General features: G+C 37.9%; 1 protein-coding gene and 1 long non-coding RNA gene across 2 annotated transcripts; both read left to right on the top strand.

Moving 5' to 3' along the window:
* Positions 1–13: 13 nt before the first annotated feature.
* On the top strand, positions 14–26,367 carry LOC140928487 (nuclear pore complex protein Nup93-like). The gene is made up of 27 exons (XM_073378240.1): positions 14–347; positions 7,225–7,342; positions 7,584–7,646; positions 8,024–8,152; positions 8,933–9,007; positions 9,856–9,945; positions 10,954–11,045; positions 11,699–11,758; positions 12,540–12,672; positions 13,166–13,263; positions 13,971–14,030; positions 15,281–15,358; positions 15,633–15,723; positions 16,423–16,510; positions 17,406–17,482; positions 18,620–18,734; positions 19,123–19,249; positions 19,702–19,774; positions 20,284–20,328; positions 20,669–20,785; positions 21,858–21,902; positions 22,553–22,626; positions 24,145–24,262; positions 24,628–24,711; positions 24,869–24,939; positions 25,478–25,535; positions 26,110–26,367. Exons 1-27 carry the CDS (start codon positions 175–177, stop codon positions 26,227–26,229), a joined length of 2,472 nt encoding a protein of 823 aa, XP_073234341.1. The 5' UTR covers positions 14–174; the 3' UTR covers positions 26,230–26,367.
* LOC140926918 (uncharacterized) lies at positions 4,173–5,278 on the top strand. The gene is made up of 3 exons (XR_012164506.1): positions 4,173–4,194; positions 4,383–4,573; positions 4,813–5,278. It is a non-coding gene; the product is annotated as an uncharacterized lncRNA (long non-coding RNA).
* Positions 26,368–27,101: the final 734 nt, after the last annotated feature.

Here is a 27,101-nt window from a genome sequence, read left to right as displayed (position 1 = left end):
GTCAAAAATTTTGTCATGCGCCCTTCTAACTGAGGCACATCGAGCAAAAGCGAGACAAGATGGCGGGTTTTATGAAAATTGTACATTGAGATTTCTCGTTTCTGTGGATATTTTTCATCAACCAAAGTTAGTTTCAAGAGAAAGTAGCATAGTTTAGTGATTCCTTCCTTCGAAATGTCGTCGAGTTTTGGAGACCTGCTCCAGCAGGCCGAACAGTTGACAGCGGACATGGACAGTGGCTGGGAACTTCCACGAGTGGAAAGGAATCTTCACCAACTCGCCGAGGCGGGCCAGAGATTGTGGACGCAAACTACGGGTGCTGCCGGAGATAACGCTGAAGTCAAAGCGTAAGTAGTGTCGGTTTGTCTTACAGTAAGATCTAAAGAAATCATCGATACGAAGCACAAACGTGGCAAGTGTGTTTAATAGTGGAGCTCACAAATGTCCAGTGCTGGCCACAAGATCCCTACTTTCCTTTTTCATCCTTAGTTCCACACTTCTCAGAGGTGTGGAAGTGTGGAAAAGTCTGACAAAGTCAGATAATGTCACACTTTTCCCCCTGTTAAGAACCCTTTGTCATTCTTTACTTAGTACTACACTTGTCAGAGGTGTGGAAGTGTGGAAAAGTCTGACAAAGTCAGGATAATGTCACACTTTCCTCCCTGTTAAGAACCCCTTGTCATTCTTTACTTAGTTCTACACTTCTCAGAGGTGTGGAAGTGTGGAAAAGTCTGACAAAGTCAGATAATGTCACACTTTTCCCCCTGTTAAGAACCCTTTGTCATTCTTTACTTAGTACTACACTTGTCAGAGGTGTGGAAGTGTGGAAAAGTCTGACAAAGTCAGGATAATGTCACACTTTCCTCCCTGTTAAGAACCCCTTGTCATTCTTTACTTAGTTCTACACTTCTCAGAGGTGTGGAAGTGTGGAAAAGTCTGACAAAGTCAGGATAATGTCACACTTTTCCCCCTGTTAAGAACCCCTTGTCATTCTTTACTTAGTTCTACACTTCTCAGAGGTGTGGAAGTGTGGAAAAGTCTGACAAAGTCAGGATAATGTCACACTTTTCCCCCTGTTAAGAACCCCTTGTCATTCTTTACTTAGTTCTACACTTGTCAGAGGTGTGGAAGTGTGGAAAAGTCTGACAAAGTCAGGATAATGTCACACTTTCCTCCCTGTTAAGAACCCCTTGTCATTCTTTACTTAGTTCTACACTTCTCAGAGGTGTGGAAGTGTAGAAAAGTCTGACAAAGTCAGGATAACGTCACATTTTTTCACAGGCACTAACCCCTTGTCATTCTTTCCTTAGTTACACTCCTATGTATGAAATGAGAATAAAGCGCAGTGGGAGTATTTGTTGGTTTTATTCCTGCAACTCGTTTTACATCTTTTTAAATGCTATTTTTAAGTTAAGACAACAATTCCGTGACTAGAAGATATTAGCCTTGTTTCACTGCCATCTGTTTGAATACCCGACCATAAAACAAGCCTACGTTTTCTCTGTCACGAAGTCCCCGTCAGTCCTTTATCTTAGTTTATTTATTTATTCATTTTTCAACGGAAACCTGAACAAAGTCATCTCATCTATGGATTTTTATGTTTGAAATTTTTCATCAATGTGCCATATATGAGACGTCCTATTCTGGGTTCTTCTCCTTCCTATAGATCTATTCGGCCGACTCAATGTTGTACCCAATTCAAACCCTTTGGGTATAAAGCGTTTTCTCTAAGGAATTTCCATATCATTTAAATGTGAATGCCACATTTACGATCGTGACAACGCTAAAAATAGGCAGTAAAGAATGCAGTGAATGTGCGTTCTATCTTCCTCGCTTTAAGATCACCTTGATAAACTGAATGCTCAAATCAATTGTTATTGTTCTATCCCTTCTTCAGGTTCATGACCTAAATTGATCTAAAAATATACAGCATTCTGTATAAAGTAATAATTGTGACTTATCGGCCTAGAGTAGCTACCTGCAGACCTCTCTGTTGAAAAGCGGGAATCACTGTTTAGGTGCGTGTTATAGGGCCGGCAATATTTATGTTATCTCTACGGCACGTGACAATACTAAAATATTTGCATGGTCCACCCTCCTCTTTGTCTTTCGAGAGTCACCGTTAGGTGAATTCTCTTTCGAGGTTTCTTGGCCTTGAGCCGCTCGCCTCCGAGCGTGGTGTTGCGTCTGTCGGTGATCCCGTTAATCGTGGCGAGCGCCTGGGAGACTCTGCCGTCACTTCTAATGCGCTTTCATGGCCATTTTTCCTTTTCGCGCTACAATTAAAGGGAAAAAATAGCCAATTCAGTCTTACTTTCCTGGGATCATTTGCACTTCACGATACATTCTGATGGAAAACAGTGTCTCTAGCTCGTGTAAATTGATTTTTATTTTCTTTTATCTGGGTAACTATCTTGAAGGCTGATAGCATGCATTGTTTTTTTCCGTTTGAGTATTGACGAATTACTTGTTAAGATGTAGCACATCAATATGTTGGGCTAAAACTGAATATATTAATTATCCTTCGATGTCTCAAAACTCAGATGTAATTGATTGAACGCGCTGGTAATCTTTTTGTCTTCTGTGGCCCTCCTTTCAAATTTTGTTCCATCTTAAAGGTCGAGTTATCATATATTTTTAGAATTATGCCGTGTTTCTCTGGTTGAAGGAGTGACCTGCATAAGTCCGCTTCGTTTTTTGATAAAGGTAGCATACCATCGTACAATTAATTTATTTTAATTTTCAATATTCATTATAAACGGCACGTCTACTGCAAAATCATGGAAAGTTTTCATCACTGGCTGCTGATTATGATAAAAGTTAATGTCGATAAAAAATTCTGACATTGGAAAAAAGAAACAATAACAAAAAAAGTGTACCTTGTCCTTGAAGGAAGTATCTCTTCTTCCATCAAAGACTGGCGATACTACTATAATGCAATTTACGGGTACAAACGCGGGCTAAAGAAGACGTCTAGCTCAGAGAAGGGAAAGGAAGACCATGTACACCAAGCTGATAGCGAGGAGACATTTTCTGGAAAGGATAACAGGTGAGTGACGGAAGTTATTTAGTCGTTTTATCTGCAACAGTGACATTCGAAAAAGCCACACGCAGAAACTGTTGATAAGCAAAGCTATAATGTTTGTGGGAGATTACAATAGAATTACCATGAGATCGAAAAAAGGGTTCATATTTGGTAAACTCAAATAATTCCACAAGAACTTTCCAAATAATTAGGCGGGAAACTTTATAGCTGATTTGTGGTTTGTTGTAAATACAGAATTTTTGCATGCAAGAGAGACGCAACCTTGTCCTGCAAAACAGAGAAGGACCGAGATGCAAGGCAGAGGAAGAATGACCGCTCTGCAGGTAAAATGCAAATTGTTCTCTTTTCAGGGCACAAGCCCCGTCACAATGGAGGGTCTCCTTGCGGTCACTATACACCTTGAGGATTGAATTTGACCAGAATTTTAGTACTGAGTTTATATATATTTCGATATTGTCACGCGGAATCCTGACTGTAATATAGAACAGCTTCTTCGCAGAATTCAAAAGTGATTCAAATGTAATTTTACATTACTAAATTTTTTTTTTCTTCTCATGAACATGGCTACGTAAATTTTTTTTCAGCGCAAGCCCCTAGTGTAGACGTCTAGAAATACAGGCAGGAGCATCTACATGAATATACTTATTTTTAGAGTGTTCGTTAAAAATGTTTGATTTACTTCCTCTCAAGTTCTCAAACTCATTAATAATTCATTAAGAAAATACAAAGGAAATTAATGTTTAATGAGTGTTTGGAAATCGGATGAAACACTGCTTAGTATTTGCATCCTTAATTTCTCCTTCAAAAATGATTTTGTTTGAGAAGAAATATCAAACATTCGACACAGTGTTTCATCATCAGATGAAACACCTCGAAGTTCGTCAAAAATACCCCGCTGCGCGTCGTATTTTCAACTCTCTTCTCGGTGTTTCATCTGGTGATGAAACACTGCATCTCATGTTTGATATATTACTTCACAAATTAGTATTCACAAAATGATTGTTTACTCCTAGGAATACTTTGTATTATGTCGCCGTGTGGAGTGATTACCCGGTGGTCGGAATTATTTTGCGCAGAATCAAAGACTCAAGTCTACGCAGTGTTGCACGATTTGTTAAAACGGAATGAAAACATATTTGAGGCTTTAAGTAAGAAACACTCATTAAAAATTGTTGTATATCATTGTGTACTGAAAATAGTATTAATAATAATAATAATAATAATAATAATAATAATAATAATAATAATTAAAACATACACAAAGCCGTGAAATAAGATTTTTATCATTACAGTTCTGTACCCTGTCCATGACCATCCACTGATCATTTACTCGCAGGGTACATTATTTATGACGATGGATGCCATTTGAAGAAATTTGCTCAAAACCCTTCTCGACGGGACGTGACAAGGACTGCAAAGAGATTGTCACAGCTATCGATTCTGGTGGACAAAATGCACATGAAGGGCCATGTCGATCAGTGGTGCAAAGAAAACTGCGACGCAAACAACGTAGAAGAGCTCAAAGGGGTAATGAGAGGAAAAAGATGTGGTGTGCAATGTTATTAATTTTATTTAGTACTATAAAGATCTCAGTTTCATTTAATAGGTCGTCGGCCACAACACTGAAACTTATTTTAATCTTATCACTTACTAAGTTATTTAATCACGGTAATTAATCCTTCCGCGGCATATAAGTGCATTCTACCATGAAGCGATATACAGACGTTTTGATGTTGTCATCTGACCTCTTTGTGTTTCACCTACAGATTGACACAGAAGTTTGCGAGCAGACCTTCTCTTGGCTGTCCAAATATGCAAAAATGACAAGGAAAATGAACAGAGGACACTTCGTCTTTTTCATAATTTATGTCCAGCATTTATATAACCTTAGAGAAGAGGAAAAACTGAGAAACAGTGGATATATGGCGTGATCTAACAATGATCAAATTTGAACCCGTACTGATAAGGAAGAAAGCTTGGTTGGTGATCGGATTTCTTAACTTTAAGTTTCTTTCAACAGCTGGCATTGAAACAATGGTTATATCTGCTATTCAAAATAAAAATAGTTCTTTAAGAAAAATGTAAAAAACCATACAGAAATAAAACCAAGTGCTCATAAAGCTTACTGAGCTTCTCGTGACTCAGGGAAAGTGCGACATTAAACTTACCTTGTCAGACTAATCTACCCTTCCACACCTCCGAGAAGTGTGGAACTAAGTAGAGAATGACAAGGGGTTCTTAACAGGGGGAAAAGTGCGACAATATCCTTACTTTGTCACACTATTTCACAGTTCCACACCTCTGAGAAGTGTGGAACAAGGTAAAGAATGACAAGGGGTTCATGACTGGGGAAAAAGTGCAGCAATATCCTTAGTTTGTCACACTATTCCACACTTCCAGACCTCTGAGAAGTGTGGAACTAAGTAAAGAATGACAAACGGTTCATGACTCGGGGAAAGTGCGACAATATCCTTACTTTGTCGGACTTTTCCACACTTCCACACCTCTGAGAAGTGTAGAACTAAGTAAAGAATGACAAAGGGTTCATGACTGGGGGAAAAGTGCGATAATATCCTTACTTTGTCACACTATTCCCCACTTCCAGACCTAGACTGAGAAGTGTGGAACTAAGTAAAGAATGACAAAGGGTTCATGACAGGGGGAAAAGTGCGACAATATCCTTACTTTGTCACACTATTCCCCACTTCCAGACCTCTGAGAAGTGTGGAACAAAGTAAAGAATGACAAGGGGTTCATGACTGGGGAAAAAGTGCGGCAATATCCTTAGTTTGTCACACTATTCCACACTTCCAGACCTCTGAGAAGTGTGGAACTAAGTAAAGAATGAAAAAGGGTTCATGACTCGGGGAAAGTGAGACAATATCCTTACTTTGTCGGACTTTTCCACACTTCCACACGTCTGGGAAGTGTAGAACTAAGTAAAGAATGACAAAGGGTTCATGACTGGGGAAAAGTGCGACAATATCCTTACTTTGTCGGACTATTCCACACTTCCACACCTCTGAGAAGTGTAGAACTAAGTAAAGAATGACAAAGGGTTCATGACTGGGGAAAAGTGCGACAATATCCTTACTTTGTCGGACTATTCCACACTTCCACACCTCTGAGAAGTGTAGAACTAAGTAAAGAATGACAAAGGGTTCATGACTGGGGGAAAAGTGCGACAATATCCTTACTTTGTCGGACTATTCCACACTTCCACACCTCTGAGAAGTGTGGAACTAAGTAAAGAATGACAAAGGGTTCATGACTGGGGGAAAAGTGCGTCAATATCCTTACTTTGTCGGACTATTCCACACTTCCACACCTCTGGGAAGTGTGGAACTAAGTAAAGAATGACAAAGGGTTCATGACTGGGGGAAAAGTGCGACAATATCCTTACTTTGTCGGACTATTCCAACCTTCCACACCTCTGAGAAGTGTAGAACTAAGTAAGAAGTGAAGAAACTCTGGATTTCATGGCCAGGGCTGGACATGGCTCGTGGAGCTACTTGTCGTATTTACTCGAATAAGCGCCGCCTTATCAGGCTGATTTAGCAACAGAACAGAAACATCATTTGAAGACAGAAAAGCGCGCGGAAAGGACTTAATTCGACTTCCAGTGCCCAATTTGCCGCTTCGCCATTGGTCAAGCCAGTTGTTTGATTTGTGCATGCAGTTGTCAACTTACGTTCCCATTCCGTTGTTAAATCAGCTTGACTGTGACACTTATTCGAGGGCAGCATTTATTTAAAAGTTGGACACAGTAAATAATTGTATCAACTACAGAATTAATATTTTTTTGTATTAGACTAACAGAATTAGCGCCTTTTGATTTTGATAATATCAAGGCCGCGGCACTTATTCTGGGATGGCAGTTATTAACTTCTTTCTCCCAAGTGCAGCGCTTATTCAAGGGTAGCGCTTAATCGCGGGTGGCGCCTAATCAAGTAAATACAGTACATGTATAATAACAGCGCTTTTGCAGCTCCCAGTCACACGACCTACATAATTCCAAAATTGTGGTATACAACTTAAACTACACCAGAGATGGAGCAAATTTATGGCAGTATAAGACTTCAGGTGAAGGTTAATTTAACAGTATGAGCAAAACACATACATACATTTACATTAAATTAATTTTCATATTTTACAATTGACTGTAAATGTCATTGCAGATCAATTTTACTGGGCACCAAAGGCTTTGATGTCCCACGACTTTCAGAGAAACTTGATCGTCTGGACACAGCTAAGACATTTGAGCCTCTTGAGCCTGTTAGAGAGACTGATATTCAGGTAAACAAGTCAGCAGTTTAGGTCTTTGAATTGCTTTACTGTAAAAATGTGTGAGTGAGTTTTATGTCATAAGAACAAAATAAATCACGCCTTGACCTATGTACTGTACATGACTGTATACCTTCAAAACTATACTCTGCACCTCACAAAAACTAACAGGTTCAGACTTGTTGACCTTGACATCCATTTACATGTGTGTACTAGTCAGTGTTAATGTCTCTGTGTCTCGATTTTCTTACAGGGTTTTCTTCGAAATGAGAGAGAAAATGCCATCTTAGCTGCTATAGAGGAAGCTAGAAAAAATGTAAGTTGAAATTTTTCATTCACCACTGGAGATATTGGCAAGCTATAAGTTGCATGAGAATGGTAATTCATCAGAATAACACGAGCCCATGGCATGGGGACCTACACAACCAACCCTCCAAGGGGAGTATTTTTGGTGAACATCAAGGTGTTTTATCTAGTGATGAAACACTTTGTTGAATGCTTGATATTGCTTTTCAAACACAATATTATTGTTGATTTAAGAAGGAGAAATTAAGGATGCAATATGAGCAGTTATTCATCTGATTTCCAAACACTCATTAAACTTTAATTTCTATTGTATTTTTGTATGAATTATTTAATGAGTTTGAGAAGTGCAATTAAAGCTTTTTCTTTTATTCTGTTGTTAAAAATAAGACATTCAACCAGGCCGAAAGGCACCAGTGGTCCTGCATGGAAAATGAATGGGAAAAGGAGAAAGAGAAAATCCTGAATTCACTTCTGGGAGCAGGGCAGGAATCATTAGACTTTGCTGTGGAGACAGAGGTACATGTACCTGTATGTTATTAGTGTATGTTACAATTTTCTTGTGGAATGTTGCACTGTAAGTTGTGGTCCTTTTGAAGATAATGAAAAGGTAAGTCATAGTTGAAATTTAAAGGACTTAATCTAGTTACGTACACACCGTACATTTGTTCCACCAATTGTCTGAAATTTATTTGGCATACTTAGTATTCAAAATAATTGTACATGCACACTGTATATCCATAAAAACTGATACCAGAAATTTCAGTAAAAGTTATCATCGAAATATTTCACTCAATAAAATTTTGTTTGAAAAGTATGTGCGCCCAACTTGGTTTCTCATGCACTGCAGGGACGGGGACCTCTGGGTCTTTAGTGTGGAGGGAGAGAAACTTGCCTCCTCCCAAACTGCCCCTGCCCTCCTACATGTATAAAGTAGATTTGATACTCATCCACTTAAATGCTCATTTCGTAGAGAATACACAACATGTATTTACCACCACTAAAATTGGATTATTTTCTATTAATTATTGCCCAAAAAATAGCTGTAGTTCTTGTCATAGGTTTGTAGCCATGGTGCGTGTTAAAACCAAAATAGTTATGACAAAAAGTTTGTCATAGTTCAGTACCCCTGTAATAACAACAGAGCCACCCACAGCTGAAGTTTATGTTTTTGGTGACAAAATGACAAAATATGGCAAAAAGAAACAGCAGTGATTGTATTGACAAGAATCCCACGTGAAATCATTCAATCAGTACACATTGTATCAATCTCTTCATTGTTTTGGTTTTATTCTGTAGGTGTTTACCACAAGTTCATTAAACTTACAAGGGAGGAGTGCCCTTGATGCGACTGAACTAGCCTATGCCAGACAGGTAATATTGATGTAAGGCCTCCTGTGGGCAAATATATTAATAAAGAGCTGGTTTATTGGTTTTGGAGAAATGTAATACCAAAAGATAGGGCTGGGAACTATTTTTTGTGCCAAATGCTTTCAGTTAATTTCTCTTTGAGTTCAAATTCCCTTATGCTCAAGAAGTTCTTGGAAAAAAAATAATTAGCGAAAAAAGAGTTACTTACCGGTAATCCTGTCATAGTGATATGATAAATGACAATTTAATTTACAGGATAGGAAGAAAAAACTTTTTACAAACAAACTTTTGATACCAATGCAGAACCATTATCAGGTGATAGATTCAGGCAACATTGAACAGATACGCTGGTCACAAGCTTCCCGCAATCTATCAAGACGTTTTGTCACATGATTTACAGTATAGATCACGTGAAGAAATGTCCAAATCCATCAATCCAAGATACAGTCATAAAGATTCTGTGATGGAATCAAAAGCTTGTGTTTAAAAAGTTTTTTTTTCCTGTCCTGTAAATTGAATCATCATTAATAATAAATTTTCACATATAATAAATTTTATTATATGAAAAAAATTAAATTCAAAATCATTTGGGACAAGATTTGGAGCAGCTACCCCAATCACCTTGTTAGATGAATGTGCTTGCTGGAGTAAGTAACTCAAGAGATTTAGAGAAAAACACTGAACTGTAAGCAATCTTTATTATGTGAAACAGGGAGAACAAATAATACTGCATTACATCAAAAGGTCATTGGTTTTCTCTGTTTTCTTGACGTTATTACCGGGGAAATACAAACCTAAGGCAAACCTAGCCCTATTAATTTAATGTTGTTGATTTATTTATTTTTTTGTAGATTTATGTTCACAATGAAGCTCTCATTCAATCAGCAAGGCACAATGTGGTTGATGGATTTCTTGAAATAGTAGACAGATTTGATGATCCAGTAAGTAAACTCGAGGGAGACTACTGACTTTGACTGAATGCATATTTTGCATACTGGTATTTCTAAGTGAAATTTGTTGTGCAAATTAACCATGACTATTATGCACATGCAATGTACACAGTGGCAGATCCTGGGGAGGGGCCTGCCTTCCCCCCTTATTTTTAGACCAAACTGAGGCCCAAAAAGCCGAAAAAAATTTTTGGAGACTAGCCCCCCCCCCCCATTGCTTTATCTGAGGGTCTGGATGAGCAGAGCCCTTCCCCCCCCCCCCCCCCCATCCCCCCATCCTTTTCTGAAGGTCTTGATCCACCACTGGTGCATGTACCTGAAGTATTACTACAGTCAATCACGTCAGGTAGATTAGGTCCAGACTAAAATGTACTACTGTGTAAAAGTTACTGTTATAAAACTCTATTAAGCCACAGGAGTAAGGAAGGGGGGTTAGTTACAATGTGATAATGTTTCAGGCGTAATAGAGAAAGGGGTCACTCTTTTCTTCATTCAGCAGATTGACCTCACATCCAGTGCCTTTGAACACAAAAAATGTTGTTGTTGAATTTTTCCTCCATCAACATTAATATTGCAGCAATGCAGACTGCTTGCCTTTTGTGGCCAGTGGTTTTGAGATTCATAGAATATGTGCCATGTTGCTCTAATGTATTTTCTACATGTTTGAGGGTTTATTTCACTGGAGGGGGTTTTAGAGTGACAGAGGTCTTACATGTATCACAAAAACCAACTCCCAATCAATGGTTTTGAGTTGATAGACAGAGGGGGTATTAAAAGAGCTTTTAAGTTATTATATGTACTGTATGCTCTCTACCAAAATGGGTCATTTAATGCACAGTGATATTTGTTGATTGTACTACAACAATTATTGTAGTCTATTAGTTTTGTTTATGGCATATTATCATTCTTATTGATGATTTAAATACCCAATACTAATCATGCACATTGCCACACATTTTGCTCATTAATTTTGTTTTAATATAATTTTGAACCATTTAGATTATCAGAGATATGTGGATCTTCATTAAAGAACTTGGTGGAGAGCTTCAAAAGTCTCAAGTGTCCTCTCTGACCATGGCTGAGAAAATCAGGTGAAAATCTTACCGTCATGTAATAAATATTGTTGTTACAAACAGATCAAAAACGAAAATGCCGCATCAGTATCATGAGACTATGTACATGTAGTCACCTCCAATACACCTTTTTACTGATATGGCAGCCATATTGAATTAATTAGATGTAAGGAGTATTATGGGATGCTCAGGGCATGAGCATGATCTGATTAACTCTTTCAGTATTTACGCGCTCTTTTCGGGCAGATTTTTCTTGAAGTTTTCCTACAAAGTAATTGTAATGGGAAAAAAAGATCATTTTGCTGTATTTGGATGTAATATTGATTGCCTTTTTCCTTGGAAATATACAGCAAAGTTCCCTTTTTGGGTGTAAATACTGAGTGAGTGCCCCCTGGGCATCCCATAATACTCCTTAAATGTAATAAATTCAATATGGCTGCTGTATGGTATAGGTAAAAAGGTCTATTCTTTGGATATCTCTCTATTATAATCAGATCGTTTGGAACCAAAGATACGTGTACCAACCTGCATGCAATCATACCTCTGTATGTAGATGTTGTAGATAAAAGTGTTTGCAGGTTAAACCAGTATGTCCCTAGTCTCCTATGAATAACTACATGTTTACCACTTTCTCATTTCTGATCCTTGGATTTAAATAAAATTTATTTCAGATTTTCACTTGATTTTCAAGTGGCATTTATAAGACTAGCCAGAAGTTTCCTGGAAAGAAGGTAAAAATACATTTATTTAATTTGAAAATACAGGTGTAACAGTCATTTATGTTAAAAATCTTATTTTGATTTTGATGCATGGTTTAACTGACTGAAGTTATTCATGAATTTAATCAGCATGCAAAGAAAGTAGTGTCCAATAGCCCAGGGCTAGTGGATTTTGCTATTGGGCTAGTGAATTCTGTTCTTAACTTGCCCAACGGGCAAGTGAAGTATTTTGAGGAATTCAACTTGCAGGCTATCGGACACTGCTTTCTTTGCACGCTGCAAAGGTCAAGAATTTACGTTAGGAGAATCAGTCCAGAAATTATTTTATTGTGATTCTGGGAAATTTATTAATATTGCAGAGAATGAGGGAAACTTGATTTTTTTCCCTTTGACATTATTATTACAACTGTCTGGAGGTGTGTGTAGACGAGCGGTCAACACCTATAACTCGGGATCTGGATATCCAGGGTTCAAGCCTCACCCGTTGTATTGTTTTCTTAGATAACTCTCATTACCCAGGTGTATGAATTTTTACTGGCCTTTGGCTCGTGTGCACTGTTACCTTTAATTATTTTGACAACGGTTGCAAATGGGGGCTAACAGTGAACATTAAAAAATTAATGTACTGGTAACAATGTATACCATATTTCACTTCTTTGTTTAAAAATATTAAACTTGTTTGCAATACGTTTGGTGGTAAGCTTACTTTCAGTCATGAAGTTTAGAGTAGCGTTACTCACTTTTGTTTTAACACAAATTGACGTCTCATCATCAAGTCTTGCTTTTTTCTCAGATATTTGAAGTTTGTCCAGGATACTGTGTATGACAATCTACAACAAGCTATGTTAGGAGGTGTTCCAGGAACATTCCATTTAGTCAAGAGTTTTCTTAAGATTAAACTTCCACCAGTACTACAAGGATTGGAGGTGTGTTTGTATAATTATGCATGAATGACCCTCATGCCACTACTCCCCACGTCTGCCTCACATCACTCCTCTCCACTCCTTATCTCATCTCCTGCCACAAGTGTTTGCAATTTAGAGACATGTAAAAGCCATTACACATTTTGGCCTCAAATATGCCATCCTTATGGCATTATAAAAGCAAAATTTAATTTTTTATCTTAAGAGGACATATAATATTGCTCTGATATGAATGTTTCTAATGGTAGCTCTGTTTGTTTTACGTTATTTGATCTTTGTGACTATGTGCCTCTTTTTGCGATTCATAAGCACTAGGGTGTAATGCTAACAATACCACATCGACCAATTAGAGCTTCTGGCCAGATTGTGGATAGTTCTGATTATTCTCATGTGAAACAGCTAATATGCATCAAGTTTTTTAATTGTGTTTACAATAGAATAATAAAATAATATTGATGAACAAAATTCTTGTTTTTTGTGTGTGCATTTCAAACAGGATGGTGAAATTGATGGAACTCCTTTGTGGCCTTTAATTTATTATTGTCTGCGATGTGGGGATGCAAGGGCTGCTTTACAGGCAGTGAAGCATGTACCGTTAGTAATTATTTTGAATGATTTTATACTTAATGGAACTGTTCAGATCATGGTCTTGGATGAAACTGTGGGAATTTTCCTGATATGTAGTTTGTGAAGTATTCCTTGCTGCTCATAAATTACACTCTGTCTCTCACTCTGTCATGACAGTAAACTTGACAATAAGCTTTAGATCATAATTATGAAAGAGATGATCTTATTATCATTTTCTAATAATAAGTATTACATTGTTGCATACAGTAGTCAAATAAAATAGTTAAACCTCCTGTAAGCAACCACCCAAAATGTGAAGACTTTGTGGTCTCTTGAGGCATCGGACCTGGTCGTTTTTACCAGAATAAAACCTCAGGGGTCTCTTGTAAGAAGAGATCTGCACACATCACACATCTACTTTATGGAAAAAGGTTCGTCTTATACTCATATAGCATATTACGTACAACGAACATAGAGATCAGATTATGCATCAAGAGGTTAAAAGCAAAGGAAAATATCAAACCGTCAGCCCTGAAACATGGTCACAAACGCTTAGAGGAGGTGGTCATTTACAAGAGGTTTTAACTGGAAGGTTTTGACCGGGAAAACTTTGGTGTTTTGGATTGGCGGTCACTTATGGGAGGTGCTTGCACATGGTGGTTTGACTGTAAAAGCAAATTAATGAGAAACCCGTTTACTTGTCTTTAGCAGTTTTTGTTTCCCTTGTATTGCAGGCAGCATTTAGGAGAATTTAGAGACCTATTTGCTGAGTACATGAAGAGCGAGGAAGGAAGGTAATATAAATAATATTGTTTTTCATTGCATTGTACATGTAGTTGTACTACCCAATTCAGGACAGTTTTATGATTTTTTTATTTTATTTCATTCTTTTATGTATTTTTAGTTTTTTGTAGTGCTGTAGTGTTTATCTTTCCTGTATGGCACATATAAGTCTTGTTATATTAGTCACCACATTACAGCCTGGTCCTGAATACTGGATTCACACTTTAAGCTGTCCTGCTTTATTACAATGTAAAGCAAACTGAATGAGTTCAAAGAATGTCTCCAAGCAGTGTCCTCTTTAAATTTTAGCTCAGCAAGTGAGGGACCATTCCTGACCGGAAACTCAAAGTATAGTTTTAAGGAAATGGAACTTACCCTGTGAATAATAGAGTTCCATTCATGTAGCAGGGTTCTCAGTAGAAGCCGGCAACCGGCGAATTCCGCCGCCTGTCAAGACGAAAGTAGCCGGCTGTTCTGGCTATGAAATTTGCCTTTGTGCGCGATTTTTTTAAAAATAAAGTATGAATGGGCATTCAAGAAGTATTCTCGAATTTTCCGCTAGGAACCCACTAACGCGCTTTCAAATTGAGTCTACTACAGACTACTGTCATAAATTGTTCTACGGTTCTACGGTTGTCACGATCGGCCTGCGTGACCAAAGTTTGTGCACCAAAATGCAGGAAAACCTATCTCTGCGAACCTAGAATTTCAAAATTTTCCGGGGGGGCATGCCCCCGGACCCCCCTAGTAGCTCGGCCCTACGGGCCTCACCTCAGCCCTCCGGGCTGAAGTTTAACCGCCTATAAGTAATTCTGGGCCGTCTGACAGAAAACCTACTGAGAACCCTGATGTAGTATTCTTTCAAATGGGTTTTACCATAAAATATTAATCTTGATTTGTAAGATTCTTCAGAATTGTTAGCCAGATTTGGTTAATGGAATGGTCAATTCAATGTAAAATTGTTGTTACCTATCTAGAAATAGGTCTTTCGTGTTTATGTTTAAGAACAAAACTCACTATTTTCAAACCTTGCTGGACACACATGTAATTTATTATTGTGGGTATTGTCAGGTTATTATTATTGTTTTCCCATGTAATATGCAGTATTCAGATTAGCTGCTGGGCTGTAGGTACAAATTTACCGGCAGGAAGTCATTCATGACCTGCATTGAGCATCCCTGTTTTCCAAGTCTACTTTTCTATTTGGCCACTTTATTGAAAATAATAAAAAAAGAAAATTGTTGTTTCCTGTTCCTCTCAGACTAAGTCCAAGCTCTGAAAGCAAACTAAGGCTTCAATATCGACGCTCTATCCGTACAAGTCAGGATCCCTTCAAAAGGTAAAAAAAGAAATAACTGCAGCAGTCACAACGTATATATAAGTTTATTGGGAAACAAGAATTGCTTGCAAAAGAAATGTTCAACTATCATAGGATTTGTTTGAAACACCAGTAGAGCTGCTGTTTATTGTCTTCAGTACATTATGGTATGACTGAAGTACATGTATATGTGTAACATCGCCTGTAAACCCCTGTCAATTTGAAGGTGCTATGTTATTTTTGACCAGTTAAAGTTCAAACCACAGAGGTAATTAAATATTCCTTTGCTGACCAGGGCTGTTTATTGTTTGATTGGTCATTGTGATGTGCTGTCAGATTCCCACCAAGAAGTTGCGAATAAAACTGAAGATTATCTTTGGCTTAAGGTACATACACATCTATTTACCTAGTAAAGGATTTAAATTTATGTCATGAAAGGTATTAAGACGGAATCCTCCAGGAAATTGAGTAATATTAATTTTCAGAGGACAAAAACCTTGAACCAGAATAATTTAAAGAATATTGCATTCTTTTTTTATATCAAGTGTTAGAGATGTAATAATATAATTAGTTATTATTATTAGTTACGTGTAGTAACACGAAAGAAATTTTCTTAGGGGAGCCCGAGAAAAGAATGTCAAATTTCACAAAAATTCTGAAAACAAATGTTAAATTTTGAAACTTTCATTTGCAAGATGTCATTTTGTGAATTTTGGCATTAATTTTCTCGGACTCCCATAAGAAATTTTCTTTGGTGTTACTACACATAACTAATTACATCTATAGCCCTTGAAAAATGTAAAAAAGAATGCAATATGCTTTAAATTATTCTGGTACAAGGTCTTTGTCCACTGATAATTAAAATAATTTTACTCAATTTTCTGATGGATTCTGTCTTAATCATTATGGATCATGTGTACAAAGGGTTTAGTTTGTCATTTGTCTAGGTTATACTTTGCTATGGTTTTCCACTTTCCTCAAAACTAACATAAATTTTTTTTTTTAACTCCTAATTTAATCTGTTGCCACTAATCTTACCTAATTATTCCATTGTCATTAATTTTATCTTTCTTTCGATTCTTTAGCTCAATCAGATCACAGTTGATGAAGAAGAAGGGGTTCATGACAGCCTGACATTCCAGAGGCTACAAACCATGCTGTTGGAACAATTTGGTGAGAAATTTAATGATGAAAAATATATTTAAGGGTTTTTCAACAGCAATAGGCAAATGAAGGTTGTCATCATCAGGCATGTCCCTACGAGTCAGCTGCCGGCTAATATTTCACCAACTGAAAAAGACCTTACCACCAGTTCAAATTGCTCTGCTCTAGAAAACAAAGATATGAAGTAATTTTAAAGATGCAGTTGAGTGAAAAAGCAGGCTTGACTAATAAAAAAGCCTGCTTAGCTTTTTCTTAGCTACTTCCATGAATCTTTTTTGAGCTTGTTTTCAAAGTAGGAATTATTCAATTCATATCATACTCAGCCTTATTGAATTATTGCCATAATCCAAACTGAAATAGGTTCCTAATATGTACCGACCTATGTGTACCTACTTACCCTTACTGGCGAATCAACAATGGCTGGTCAGCAAGGCTTTCATAGGAGAGGGAAGTTTAAATAAACATTATTCATCCCCTGCCATTTCCTATTAAATAGTTGATAGTTGTTTCTTCATTAGTTGTAGCCTCTCTTTAAAGCTTGCCTCTGATGAAAACAAACAAAAAAATAACAACAGTAAAATAGATAAATGAATAAAAAATAAAAACAAACAAACACTTTTCATGACCAGGGTTTCTGTGCACAATTAAAAATTTTACAGTAGAATGCTGCCTTGCAACCAACCCATTTATACGACCACCTGGTTATTGTGACCATATTCTTTCGACCCCAACGTAAAAGTCAATGAGTCATTTTATTATTTTGAAGACCCCGTCAATGCCACCACCTTGTAATTATGACCGGGATTTTATGGCTCAGTGGTGGTCACATTAACAGGGATCCATCGTAACCACTTTGTAAAAATGATTAAAGGTTTGTTTGTTTGTTTATTGTTTCCTTCACTAGGTGAAGCTCATTTCAGTGCATATCAAAAGCCTCTTTTATACTTTGAAGTGTTGTTTTTAACTGGCCAGTTTGAAGCTGTGAGTTTACATTGTAGTGGAAACCCTATCTTAACAATTGTGCACTGGAGGTTTTATAGTTTTGCAGGCTCAAAAGTAAAAGTCAATCAGTTCATTGACTTGGGTGTGGTCATTATTGTCTACAGAACTCAACTGAATAGTCAAAAAAAAAATAATAACAATAAAAAAAAATTCCATCATCTTCTTGTATACCTGAAAATAAATTAGTAACATGTCCAAATACTGCCAAAGACATTTTATTTCAATAGTGAACCTCCTTGATTTTGTCTTCAGAATCGAAACTAGGGGTGTAAAGTACTTACATTATTTTAACATACTGAAGTCTTCATAGTAACATTAATCTTCCAATTCAGTTCTTCAGGGCCCTGTTCCTTAAAGGCCAATTAGCACTAATCCAGGATTAAAATTTTGTTTCGCTTTTTTTATTCACCTTCCAATGCATTGCTTAGAGTTAAACATTTTGTGTTATCATCTCTGCATCTCTGGGCAAAGGCTCAATGGTATTTTGTAAGCTGGCCTGGAGTTACATGTTCTCAGACGAGAAAACCGTGCTTAAAATTTGGCTTAATGTTGGATTAAACTTAACCATCTTTCGAGGAACTGGTCCAAGATCCACTAAATACTGTTTTTATTTGGAAGAAAAATTTCAAGTGAAGTTTTGTTAAACCCTCAGCTCATTTACTTAATAGAGTTTTGACTGCACCTTGTGGTTTTCAACTGTTATTACTTAAAATTGTGATTATGATCAGTTCTTCTTCCTTAACCCTTTAAGTCCCAATAGTGACCAAGATCAATTTTCTCCTAACAATATCCATACAATGTCAAGAGATAAGTTGTGAGAATTAATAAAATGATCACCTGAGAGAAAATGCCTTGATCTATGATCAAATTCTCTCAACTAATTTCTTAAGAAAATGTATGGAGATCAGTTTGGAGAATTTGTATGTGGATACTGGGGCTTAAAGGGTTAAGTTGTTACTCTGGGATCCATGTAGTTTGATTTAAATGTTGTGATAAAAAGACCATAAATGTAAGCATCATTGTGCAGTTGAGATGTACATGTTGATTTAAGGTAACATAACGCTTGGTTTAACCTGACCCCGACTTATCTAACTACATCATCATTTCTCTTGGCAGGCAATAGAGTTCTTGTCGCGTGTCGAGGCGTTCAGGAGTCATGCTGTTCATTTTGCTATTGCTCTCTTTAAAATGCAGCTTCTCCTCTTGCCAGAGTCAACTCAGGCTCAACTCTGTAAGTAGCATTTTACAAACTGTACCCAAAGTTTTGATTGTTTTGATTAATATTGTGATGACTACAATAAAAATTAATAACAATTGAAACAAAAACCACCAACTTGGCAACCATTGTAACAAATGTTATAGCCATTTATTAGTAACAGCATAATAACCTGCCAAAGCTCTTACTGTTTTGTTAAATAAAGGTTCCTTCTTACATGCAGACAGCTGTTCTAAACTCAACGTGGGATGTGCATTTAGTGTGCTTTTAACACTTTAAAAAACCGTGTTTAAAAAGTTATTTTCCTCTCCACCCCATCTAGAAAACAATATACTATTATTTTAATACTGTAAGGCTCAAAATTTCTGCCTTGTGATGCTTAACAGTATTCCTTTGTTCACAGTGACAACAGCATCAGGGTATCCAACTCCCAGCAGACTGTTAAATTTTGCACGTCTCGTTATGTCCTACACTCGGAAATTTGAAGTGACAGATCCTCGTGAGGCTCTCCAGTATTTTTATTTGTTGAGGTAAAAAAACAAACGTTCCTCTTACAGTCAACGTTCGTCTCATGAAAAGATTACTATAATGGACTCTCCAATAATACACACTTCAGCTAAGCAAATCCAAAGATGTTCTTCACCATTAGTCTCAAGAGCACCCCTCTAAATACCCACCCCACCCCACCCCATCCCATCCCCCTTATCATGCATAACACCTGGCTTATCTGAGTGACTTCAAGACTTCTTTGCTAACTACAAGTTACTTAAAATAATCTAAGAGTTTTTCTACGGATCATTCTTTGATGATATGTCATAATGTCTGATTGAAATGTTGATTAATGTGAATAAAGCATTTATAAGGAGTTACCTGCTTATTTTTAGTAACAATCCTTATCTCTGTGCTGTGCAAGTCTTCGTTTTGCATAAAATGTTCATAAAAGTATGTTTATTGATGCCTTTAAATATTTTTGTTATTTAAGAGGAATGAAAGGTCCGCATGGGCATGACCTGTTTATGTCCTGTATCAGTGAATTGGTATTAGAAACTCGGGAGGTAAGTACTGTTTTTAAAAAATAAACATTGTTTTTTGCAGATCAAAACATAAATGCCCAAGCTCTTATTTAGTGTTGATGTATGTGTTGTAGTGCAATGTATTGTCCATGTATCCTTGGCTCAACAGGCCACTTCCGAGTTCCAAAAACCCTCAGTTTCAAATTGAGGCCAAGTGTACAACCTTTCTTGTGAAAATAAGTTTTATGTGCATGAGAATGAAAAATCATTTCCATATCAAAGGCTGAGCACTTAACTTCGTTTTGATACAGTGGCCCCAGGAACCAGAAATGGCTTATTCGTTTTTTCCTTCCTTTGGTTTATACTCATCATTGCCATTATTCCTGTTCCAGAGAAAAGCTCATCAATACACTCTAGTAAATACTTGCATATGCAGTTCACAGGGCGCCTGGCTTGTGGTGCTAAGATGTATTATCATTATAATTTTTGCTTCCAGTTAACCAATCAGTCTTAGTAAGTGTGAATTCTCTTTCTTGCCTTTCTCTCGGTAGTTTGAAATGTTACTTGGACGACTTGAACCAGATGGCAAAAGGAGGGTAAAAACAGCTTTTTAATTCTATTAAAGAATAGAAGTCTTCAGCCCGCTTCTCATGTGTAAAAAAAGAGTATACTCAGCTAACGAATGATAGTAGTGTTAAAAAATGTTTACTTTCTCTGCAATATATTAGAGTAATTGCATATTCAAAAAATTAAATACAGGAATTCTTTAAATTTGTATGTTGGCTTTTTTTTTCTCTTCCGATGTTGACAGTTTTAATATCTGTCAGCCATCTTTTGCAAAAGTAGCTATATGGATAATTATGGCAGATTTTCTCAACGAGAATATACATATCATCTTTGCATTGTTTTATTATTATTTTTCTTTCGGTTTTGTAGCCTGGTTGTATTGACAAGTTTCACAAAGATACCCAGAGCATAATTGAACATGTGGCAAAGGACTCAGCTGAAAAAGGGCTGTCAGAAGAGGCTGTTAATCTCTTTGATCTAGCTAAGGTACACTACTCTACAGTCTGTAGGCATTCAACTTCTGATTTCATATGCAAAGTAAAATTACAGTGTACATGTAATGCAAGAACTTCTTTTATACTGTTGGTAAGAGAACTTAACTACTCCTGCCAGTTCAAAAGGCATTACACTTTAATGGTCATTGTATTGATAATATTTTTAATAATCAAAGTATCAGTCGGTTGTGAATTAATTTGTCTTGATAGTCAGGTCTCTTAGGGTCAGGATCGTTACAGAGTTGACAAAAGCACCAAACTTTGCACAGCGATAGCTTATTGCAGTACCATGAATATTAGAGGGGGTGCCCAATGCAAATATGCCACTGAAGCGTGCTAAACAGAATTTATATATTAGCATGGTTTGATAACACCTGTGGTGTTTTGATTGAAAATTGTTATTTAATACCTTAAATCACTCTGAATTCTATTCTCAGGTTGTAAACAACAATTTCACTCGAACATCTGGCATTCCCATCCATTTTTGCTTATTGATTGTGTAATTAAGTTGATTATTACAGTGCCCTTTAAAGCAAGTCCACAGTCCGCCCACATTTTCATAAGTCATTTCTAAGATGGCCTCGTCTTTGCTTCATAACTTGCAAGTACTCAGCTTCTGGGGTCTCTGCTATTATAGGTGAAAGTTAACCCCCCCTTTTATCTGTAATTAGGACCATTTGTAACGGGCACCCCCTCCAGTATTAATCGGTAGGTGCTAAGGAAGCTCTGTGCCAAATTTGACACTTTTGTCACTTCTGTAACGATCCGGCCTATATTTTGCACTAAGAGACCTGACTATGAGAAGCTAGGGTGAGTTGCAAGACTATTGTGTCGTTTTTCTGCTGTAATACTGCAAAAATACGCAACCGGTGGAAGCATGATAAAATGAAAAAAAAAAGCTATTGATTACAAACACTTACAACTTACTGAAGGACTGAGTGCAGCTGATACTTGTCACTAGAAGACAAATCAAGCATGCTGAAACTTGAACAGTTCAAGAAATGTATTTATTAGTAGAGTGCTTGTGGTACTTTCTTAACTATAATATGGACCTTTTTTTACAGAGTCATGAAAAGGCCTTGGAAATATTAAACAAGTTGTTGAGCCAGGTAAGATTACAGCCGCACCCCTTTAACTTTATCACATCACGGTTGGAGTAACTGAAGTTATATGCTTTTAGATTTCATCTTTGGACAGATGTTTGTCACGGAGTTGAGTTCTATTGTTATGGACATGACTTCCAGAGAAGAAAACTCGTATTATTATACGTTTCTGGGAAACTGCCCAACTACCCCTCCCCTAAGCCAACATTTTGGCCTAAGAAAGGAGTAAGTCTTAACGTTGGCTTAGGGGAGGAGTGGGTGGGCAGTTTCCCAAAAAGGTATAATGATTTTAAAACTCAGCCGGCCAGGGTCACCGTAGCCTTTGTCGCTGATGTAATTTAACCCCGGGTTGTAACGTACGTAATCCTTGTTCAGGGCTCCCAACGGCTCAGCGAATTACCGAAAATACGTTTCGAATTTCCTTTCAACATGATTGGCAAATCGACAATGGCTTTTTTAACAGGCCAATCACGGCGCGTACTCAAATCCTGGTACACAGATGGGGGCCTAGAATAAGGATTTTAGCGATGTTTCGCAGACGGACTTAACCAGAGTTTAGGTTCGTCTGTGGCGCTGGCTAGGGTCATCGTCAATATGCAGGCACTTGACTGGTTGTAACATGCTTCAGTTTTGTGCCCTTTTGTGTTTTAATTCAGGTAGTTGCTTCTCCCAGTGGTTTGCAATCTCCACGCGATAGACTACAGACCATGGCTTTTGATTTGGCTCAAAGGTACAGCTCAGCTAGGTTTACAGTTCTTTTTGACAACAAAGTTAGAATTCTACTTCTATTATTTTGGTGATCATTTTTTTTTTTGCCGACTCCAGTGAATATTCTATACCTTAATAGTTACAATGGGTATGGAAAATTGGATCATTGTACGTTTATAGAAAACCGCCCACCTACCCCTCCCCTGAGCCAACATTTTGACCTAAATGAGAAGTAAGTGTTAATGTTGGCTTAGGGGAGGGGTGGATGCAACAGGCGCTCTAGACTGCAAAGCAGGCGTATTTTGCAGCATAGTCCATGATTTTTTTTTTCGGGAACACTGCTATCCCGCCATCTTGGATGTTAAAATGACCAGAGAGTTTGGGCAAGTCAAACTGATTTCAAGGGAGAGGTTGACAAGTTTAAGATAGAGGAGGGGGAAGAAGAGGAAAAAAATTCTTCTCTCCTCCCCTCCCCCCCCCCCCCCTCCCTCCTTCCCCTTTTTTCAAGTTGGCGGCCGCGATCAATGTACCTCTGAGTTTCCGTTGAACTACAAGTGCTCAGCTTCTTATGGAAAAAGTTTAGAAAAAAGGCTAGAATTTAGTATTAAAAAGTCTGTACGAACACTATTATACTTTCAGAGTAAGAGTAGTTTTTTTCCCAGTCGTATGTCGTCTTCTCTCACTACCGTCGTGTAGAGTGAGAATTTAGAACAAGCTTTGTGGTAAATGAAATAAACAAATGAGGTTAATTTTGACGTTGGTGAATGAATGTGGAAGATTATAATCAGCATGTCACGAGCAATCACGAGCATGGGAAAAAAATCTCTAGTCCCGACACCGAGCGGGCGCTCTATCCAGACTATCCACTGAAGTGAGGAGAAATTCATGGCGAACAAGGCCATAAATAGTGGGTTGATATTTCACGCTTATTGTCTTGCATGCTACTAGCACCTAGTATATGGCCATGCGCTCTGTGAGCCTCTCCGTAGATCAGTGTGATCAATTGAAGTTTCTGGCTGACTACCTACCCCTCTCCTAAGTCACAATTTTGCCCTAAGTGAGAAGTAAGTGTTAATGTTCACTCACCGGCATTGTTGACTCTGGAGAGGGGTAGGTAGTCAGTTGACCCGAAACCTAAATTGATCCATTTCCCGGTGATAGCGGGAGATCGTAGTTCTAATTCTGTAGGGGACTCAAGTCCCACGCTCTTAGCTTGCTGAATGTCATTTTTCATACGTTCTGTACTGTTAAGCTCCTTTTTTTGACTTTTGAAACTTTCTGAAGTGTAGTCCTGCTCAACGTGATTACCTACGAGAGTTGACATCTTGTAACACTTGTCACCGATAGTGTTAACGCCCTTTACGCTACGCAACAGAGTTCTTAATTGGCTGCCCTGGAGGTTTTCGTTTGCTTCTGTTATCTTTATTGGCTAGAATAACCTTTAGCTAAAACATAAAACAGCTCTAAAAGAAACACAGTGCCTTACATGGAGCTAGGTATTAAAATAAATATAAGAAAACATCTTGTTTTTTCCTTCTAGGTACAGAACTCTAGGACATACAGCGAGTCAAAGTCGTATAAGTACATTTTACCTGTTGCTGGATCTTATGCAGTTCTTTGACCTCTTTCACGCTGGCCAACTTGACACAGCCTTCGATGTAAGTGTGACTAAAGAATATTTACAACAATTTGTTGTACACGAAACTGTACGCCGTGAACTAAAGAAATATAGGGACCTTAAGACACATCGCCCTTCTCTTCAGGCACGGGGACCACGTAGTTATATAAATAGAAGATATTACACTGTGGCGCGAAGATATGAATTTTATTTTCGAGTGGCAAAACAATATTTTACGAACGAGCTCAGCGAGTGAGTAAAATATTGCTTTTGATTACAGTTTTCTAGGTGTCTGTTACACCATGAACATGCGGAAGATATCAAGGCACCACAGCAGTTTCTTAACAGTGCCTGAGTCACATGTCTTCTTTGTTTTGTTTTGTTTTGTTTTTTCTCCGTTGGCAGGTAATGCGGAAACTGAAACTTGTACCTTTGGGAAGTGAGTCTGTGGAGGAAAAAGTAGCCGCGTTTAGGCAGTACAACGATGAGGTGGGCTTCGATTTTGAAACTAAATTAAAACCTGTCACAGACTACTATTGTGGATATTTCGATTAGATTAGCAAGAGAGAAAACTCTACTTGCACGAAGATCTTGGTCATTAAGTTGTAAATATAAATTCATGGTCTATCTCAATTTCTTTATGTAGATAAGACGAACTTTACCAGATGTGCTTCTGGCAACAATGAACATACTCTACACAAACTATCGCAATACAAGGTCGGTATAGAAGTCTCACTTGTTCTGCAATAATAACGAGAAGTGTGACGTCACGTTGCCATGGTAGCACTATTTCTGGATGACAACCAAACCAACTACGACGGCGACGGCAAGGAGAACGGCAAAAAATGATATGTTTATATTAACAAACAACAACTTGGCACGTGCATCACGCTATTTTGTACATTTCTTTGTCGTCGTTGCACCACCACGACATGAAACTTCTCGTAATTTCACGCTTTACGGAGTGGGTGAACAAAACACAAAAATTGTCGCTTTCTTTTTTAAAACTTAGATAACGATAGATAATGTCCCAAAGAAAATTTGGCCCACAAGATTTGCCAAATTAAATGGAATTGAATAAGATCGGTGAAGTTTGAAATAGTGCAAACAGAGTTTGAAATGACCTTATCGGTTCGTTGTCATCCAAAAATTTTGCTACCATGGCAACGTGACGTAACGACTTCTCCTCTCTATTGATGGTTGATAAATTATGAAGATGATTACTAATTTATTCCCATCAATTGTATTTCTTCAGGGGCACTGGTCAGAGCCCTTTGATTGAAAGTCAGCGAGATGACGGAGGCCAGGAAAGGGTAATATGTTATATCGTTATTGCATGTCACGAATGAAGGACAGTAGACAGCTTTAGATTCTGAGACGAGGAGGAGTAATGCTGAGTATTGCTCGCCCGTGAACCAGCGTCATTTTGGCGGGAAAAAGTATAGCCGTCGTCATTCTTCTATTAGTTTTAGCGAGAATGTTGTAGTCGCGGGAACAAGTTATCAAATGTAAGAAGTTTTGTCATTTTCCTATCGAGAGAGTGCTTAACCTCTTTCAGTATAAATAACCGTACTAACTTTTTTGGTTGAAAAGAAGTAAAATAAAGCTTTACGAGTTGTCTCTTTTTTAGAAAACTCGTAAAAACTTTCAGTTAAATCTCATATTCGTTCTCGTCCTGAAATCTAAAGCTCTCCAGTGTCTAGCCCAATCTTCCGGAAAAGTGCCACTAAAATGCTCGAATAATGATCAATGCTTTTGCCTCACTAAAATGGTCAAAAAAACCTAGCATAATCTACAGTTTGATCCGGATGTGCCACCACTGAGTCCTTACTTATTTATTTATTTATTTATTTATTTATTAACTGACTTACCACTTTTTTTTTTCAGTATCGACAAACTTTAAGGCGCCAAGCCCGAGCATTGATCACTTTCGCGGGTCTGATCCCCTACCGTCTTCCCGGAGATACGAATGCTCGTCTGGTGCAGTTGGAAGTCCTCATGAATTAATGCCTGCTACGATTTCTTAAATTTCCCCAGAGACTAAACATTTCACCGAAAACTTTTTTAATACCTTAGTAGTAGCTGATCACAAGTCAGGCTTTGATTGTCGCACAAAAATGGTCGCTGTTGAGAGTTGAGTTGCTTCATCCATGTTGAGGCGAGAGGGGAGGGCGGGGGGGGGTCTCGGTTCAACTTGTGAGAACTCATGATCAATGGAGACGAGTTTTCCCGCCCTTACGACTACATTAAAAACCCGCGACTAAGAACCTGCATTTTTCCAGGTTCTCCTATACAAGGTTCTTACATAAATGGTAATTGGCACAAATTTATGGTATTTAGGTTCTTAAATTGGAATACCGTATTTATTCGATTAACCGCCCTGGGCGCTTATTCTTTTTTTTGGACCTTGAGAGTGGGCGCTTATTCTTTTTTTTGGACCTTGAGAGTGGGCGCTTATTCGAGGCTGGGCGTTATTAAATGTTCACCATTTTCAACAAGTGTAGCCTTCGGGGAAGTCTCAAATTAGTACTTATTCCTTTTTTGGGGTGGTAGCGGGAAGGGAGTGGGCGCTTATTTGAGTTTGAGTGGGACTGGGAGGGAGGTGTGGTGGGGTGGGCGCTTATTCGAGGCTGGGCGCCTATTAACTTTTTCTGCCTTTAGGATGGGTGCTTATTCGAGGTGGGCGCTAATTCGAGGTTGGGCGCTTATTCGAATAAATACGGTAGGCTCTTTTGTTCTGAAGAAAAAGTACATTGTATACGTTGTAACTATAAGAGTATTTTGTGGTATTCAGCTCATTCCTTAGGTAAATCTGCCTACTTTACAATTGAATTCGGAGTGATAAGGGACCTATGTCTCCAAAGAGGATCCTGAATGTT

Source organism: Porites lutea, chromosome 2, assembly GCF_958299795.1.
Source record: "Porites lutea chromosome 2, jaPorLute2.1, whole genome shotgun sequence".
NCBI lineage: Eukaryota > Metazoa > Cnidaria > Anthozoa > Scleractinia > Poritidae > Porites > Porites lutea.
This window is presented reverse-complemented; position numbering and strand designations above follow the sequence as displayed.

Coding starts and splice junctions, on each gene's coding strand:
- LOC140928487 (XM_073378240.1), top strand. CDS start 175: ATGTCGTCGAGTTTTGGAGACCTGCTCCAGCAGGCCGAACAGTTGACA. Junction 16,511..17,405: donor CATGCTGTTGGAACAATTTG/GTGAGAAATTTA, acceptor TTCCTTCACTAG/GTGAAGCTCATTTCAGTGCA. Junction 20,329..20,668: donor AACCAGATGGCAAAAGGAGG/GTAAAAACAGCT, acceptor TCGGTTTTGTAG/CCTGGTTGTATTGACAAGTT.